Consider the following 5,140-nt stretch of genomic DNA (forward strand, 5'->3'; position numbering starts at 1 on the left):
ACAGAGACAGATCTTTTGGTCCCTGGCACTGACTCCTCTTTCTCCTTCTTTCAGAGGACCAGAACAGGATGGGATCTTTCGTTCATCAGAGCTTTTAAACTTACTTCTGCTCAGGCATCTCACAGTGGCTCCCACCAGCTCTCTCATTTGTAACTGCAGAGACATTGAAGAGTATTTTCATCTCAGAAGAGAAAGTAAGTGATGGGATAGACTTTAATTTCCAAAGACCTGGTTGCTGGCTCCAGTAAGTGTCCTAGGTAAGAAAACAACCTACCGTTGTGCTGTCTGTATGTGTAAATGGATGGCATTAATGTTAGATTTTGAAATGCAGTGGTCCGAGACAGACACTGAATCCTGCTGTGCCTGTGGGGACTGAAGAAGGGTAGTGAGGTTCTTGTTATTGTTTGTCAGGAACTGCAGTTCGCTGCACACCTTAGACTCTGGTGACATCCCTGAAGGGTATTCAGTGTTGGAGCAATTTTTAATACTTTTCAGCTGACTCATGGTTTCAGTTTAAATCATTTAATTATCATAATTGAAAAAAACATGTTATTTTCCTTTTACTGATGAAGGCACAGGTAGAGAGGTTAAACAATTTGCTTACATTTATAAGGCTAATTAATACAGAGACCAGGTGAGAAATCAAGTCTGTTTGATCCAAGGCTCTTAATCCCTAACTTCAAAGCATCTGACTATATCTGAATCTTGTAGCATTTCATTGCATTCATGGTATGGATTCTTTTCTATAATTTAGATTTCTGATCACTGTCATCCTGTTTCATGACACAAACTTATTTCTATGTCTCTGGCAATTTCCTATTACAGCGGTTTAGTTTTCAGACCTTTCTTTACCTTTGCTGGCATCTAAACCTGATTTTAATGTGCAGATATTATTTTCCCTTGACTTTATTGTTATTTTTATCAGTTATATTTATCAATTCTATTTCTTTTGCTCCAGCCAATAATACTTTCAATTCTTGCTGGGTGCGGTGGTGCATGCCTGTAATCCCAGCACTTTGGGAGGCCAAGGTGAGTTGATCACCTGAGTTCAGGAAGTTTGAGACCAGCCTGGCCAACATGGTGAAACCCTGTCTACTAAAAATACAAAAATTAGATAAGCATGGTGGTGTGCACCTGTAATACCATTTACTTTGGAGGCTGAGGCACGAGAATCACTTGAACCCAGGAGGTGGAGGCTGCAGTGAGCTAAGATCGTGCCGCTGTACTCTAGCCTGCGTGACAGAGTGAGACTCTGCCTAAAAAAAAAAAAAAAAACTTTCAATTCTTTTTGTAGATAATTGTATACTATAGAGAATGGAGATATAATTTTTTAAGAGTAAGTTTTCATGAAAACGCTCTTTTTAGCCCTTTCATATATAGTTGTTTGTCCTCTTGTAGAAGAAAACTTCATTCTAGCTGTAGTGCTGGGTATGAAAGGTGTCAAGAATGTTGCTGTCAATCCGTTTCATACCCACAAACAGGACAACAATATAAATTTTGTGAGCCCTTGAAACTTTTGCCCTTGTAAGTTCTTTCCTCCATAGAAAGTATTAAAAGTTGTATTTTATGAGTGTATTGGCATAAATATAAATATAATCCAGTTGTACTTAGATTATATTCATTTTCTTCTTCTTCTTTTAAAGAAATGAAGCATTTCAAGGGCTCCTAAAAGTATCATGGGCTGTTGGCACTACTACTGGGCCTTAATGAATAGGTCAGCACAGCCTACTATATGTCCTCCTAATAAAAATTGATGGAGACAGGATAAGATAATGGACTGTCCCAAGTTTCATCGATCAAGAAATAGAATAAATCTCTATAAAATATCACCAGATATTCTTGCCTAAATGTTTGTGTCATCAGACTTATTGATTATCAGTTTTCATTATTTGCTTCCAGAGCTTCTTAATGACATTTTTTACTTCCTTAGTTTTGAGGGTGTAGATTAAAGGGTTCAACATAGGTGTAAACAGGGTGCAAAAGACAGTCACAGCTTTGTCAGTGGGGAAGGAGGTTAGAGGTCTTAGATATAGGTATGAACAAGGGACAAAGAATAAGATGACAATATGAGAGGTACAACTAGACAGAGCTTTGTGACGCCCTTCAGAGATATGAGTCCTTAGGGAGCACAGGATGATGACATAGGAAGCAACCAGCATGGAAAAAATGAGGAAACACAGTGATCCACTGTTGGCAGCTATCAGAGGCCCCAAGGTGTGAGTGTCTGTGCAGGCCAGCTCTAGAAGAGGTACTAAATCACACAGAAAGTGGTCGATGACATTGGGGCCACAGAATGGTAACTGGGCTATGAACAAAGTCTGGATCCCTCCATGCACAAATCCCAGAATCCCAGCCACCCCCATCAGGAATCCACACATAGGTTGACTCATGATGGTTACATAATGCAAGGGCTTACAGATGGCCACATAGCGGTCGTAGGCCATGACGCTTAATAAGATGATCTCAGCTGCCGCAAAGAAATGTTCTGTGAAGAGCTGAGTCATGCAGCCATTGAAGGATATGGTGTTCTTTTCAGAGATCAAGTCAAAGATCATTTTAGGGGCTATGGAAGAAGAGTAGAAAACATCTATAATGGACAAACAGGACAGAAAAAAGTACATGGGGGAATCCAGGGCTGGGCTGATGAAGATGATGACTGAGATGAGCAGGTTACCTGCCAATGTGATCAAGTAGGTGATTAAAAACATAACAAACAAGAATTTCTGCAGTTCTGGATTGCGAGTGAGGCCCAGCAGGATGAATTCTGTTACATTGTTCATGTTTTTCATAGATTTAGCTCAGGTTGTGTATATAGCCCATCTGAAAAAAAAAAAACAGTATTTCTGAATGATGATATTTTAAATTCAATACTAAAATATTTCATCACCTCTTTAGTCCTGGTTTTTGGGGGTGATGGAGCTACATTGCCACCTCTGCTGTTTTGCAGAGCTGTAAAGAGGAACAGAAGATTAGATTTCTCCTAATTCATATATTAATGAAATAGTGATAATATCTTACAAGTACCACAATAAAACAAGATCTTGTTGTAAATGTTGACTTCCAAACTTCCTTTCTGGTTCTAAAATTTCACATATGGCTTTCTTTCATTTTTAGAGAGGACAAATCTTATCAATAACAAATGTGTTGAAATTATACTTTCTTTTGTTGTGGTTATTTATAGGTATATGAATCCAGTATGTATATTAGATACTAATATGCATATTAGATACTAAAGTGCAAAGCCTCACGAAATCTAAGCCGCTGTGTTCTGTGATCTATTGTCCTTTTCTATCATATAAATGCACATGTACACAGAGACAGAACTGCAAATGGAGATGTTTCTCTTTTGGAATGCTGGGTAACTATTGCAATAACAACTCATTAAGGATAATTCATTCAACATCCCTGAATGTTGCATCTATCTCTAAATGACCCTTTTTTTCATGCTCACTCTTTCTGCATCTTTTAATTGTGTCTATGTAAATGGTGCAAAGTTATAAAATTTAACAGTATTTCATAAATACATTTTCCTCTCAGTTGGACTTTTATCACATATAGAATTACACACTGGATTAGATATATTTCCCCACTCACATCTTACAAATGGAATTAAATGAGTCATGATGTTTTCCATTGGCAAGACAGAAGTGTTAGGGTCATCAGAGATAATGCAATTTTCTCTTTTGGCATAAGTTTGGTCAATTAAGATGAACTTGTAGTTTTCATTGCTGACTGGTAAACAACTGGAAATTGGTATTGCTACCTGAAAACATTGAATATATTTAAGAATGTAGATATTTTTGAATAATCCCAAGAGCTTCAAGAGTAAGTACATGTTGTTACAAAAGAGCGTAAGATATTTTATTTCTTCTCCCCCCCCTTTTCTGCTTCTTTCCCTAACCCCTGGCAAAAATGTAACCACATAGTTTTCCTCAAAAATTTCTAGAAATAGAAATCAGTCAGCATCATGACCTCTGAGCTTCATTAAAGGTGAATAAAAATATCTTCGCTTTTCAGGAAAACTCAGTTGCTAAGTTGCTTCCTCTTTATTCATGGCTTCTGTAGATGGTGACTATACGGTTAATCATTCTTAATGGATTTAATTCACCAATTCTAACTTCAATGTAGCAATATGGAAGTCACGAACAGGGGAGAAACATTTCAAGCATGACAAACAGAAATCTACAAAATCAGTGTATTCAGTGAGATATAAACGTTGACCATAATGTTTTAAAAGTGACTTCAGTAGTTCTTAGCAGCATCTGATCTGGCAACTTTTTTTTGGAGACGGAGTCTCGCTCTGTGGCCCAGGCTGGAGTGCCGTGGCGCGATCTTGGCTAACTGCAAACTGCCTCCTGGGTTCATGCCATTCTCCTGCCTCAGCCTCCCGAGTAGCTGGGACTACAGGCGCCCACCATTGTGCCGGCTAATTTTTTTTGTATTTTTATTAGAGACGGGGTTTCACCGTGTTAGCCAGGATGGTCTCGATCTGCTGACCTCGTGATCCACCTGCCTCGGTCTCCCAAAGTGCTGGGATTACAGGTGTGAGCCACCGCGCCAGGCCTGGTCTGGCAACATTATACATAGACTTTTCTATTGATATTTTTATGTCAGTGTGTCCAAATTCATTTTCAGAGAAAAACACGAAACTTCAAGTCGGGTGTGTAATGACAAAGACTACTTCACTGAAAACAAATTGGCTAAAACAAGTTAATCTGCTTAAAATTTGGGAGAAAAGATTTAGTTTTCACTGACCTGGATGTAGCTGATTCTGGATTCCTCCATTTTAGATTGAGTGTGGTCACTGCTTTCTTCTTCTGCAGGCATGGAACACGGCCACAAATAGACTCCACCAGCTGACAAGTGGGACGTTGGAATTCTCTAGACGGCTCTCTCAGTTCTGACGTTTCAGTTTATTTTGCTTTCCATTGTCAGTCTGAATTTACTAAGAAAACAAGCTGTTTCAGTTAGAAAACTTCATTATCTCTAGGATTTAGTGTCTACTCACTTCCTGGGTTTCCTATGAATGTATAAGCCAATCTTCAAAATATATCTATTTTTCAGATCTCTTAGGACTATATTCAGTCCAAATTAAAAACTAGGAATAATGCAAAATTCTTCAAATTTGGAAAATGCAACT

The 5,140-nt window shown here is 38.3% G+C and overlaps 1 protein-coding gene across 1 annotated transcript; it reads right to left on the minus strand.

The window, feature by feature from the left end:
- Positions 1-1,865: 1,865 nt before the first annotated feature.
- LOC105527146 (olfactory receptor 4C45-like) lies at positions 1,866-2,789 on the minus strand. Its single transcript, XM_011963385.1, has one exon. It carries the CDS (start codon positions 2,787-2,789, stop codon positions 1,866-1,868), a length of 924 nt encoding a protein of 307 aa, XP_011818775.1.
- Positions 2,790-5,140: the final 2,351 nt, after the last annotated feature.

This window comes from Colobus angolensis, unplaced genomic scaffold (genome assembly GCF_000951035.1).
Source record: "Colobus angolensis palliatus isolate OR3802 unplaced genomic scaffold, Cang.pa_1.0 Scaffold61, whole genome shotgun sequence".
Taxonomy (NCBI): domain Eukaryota; kingdom Metazoa; phylum Chordata; class Mammalia; order Primates; family Cercopithecidae; genus Colobus; species Colobus angolensis.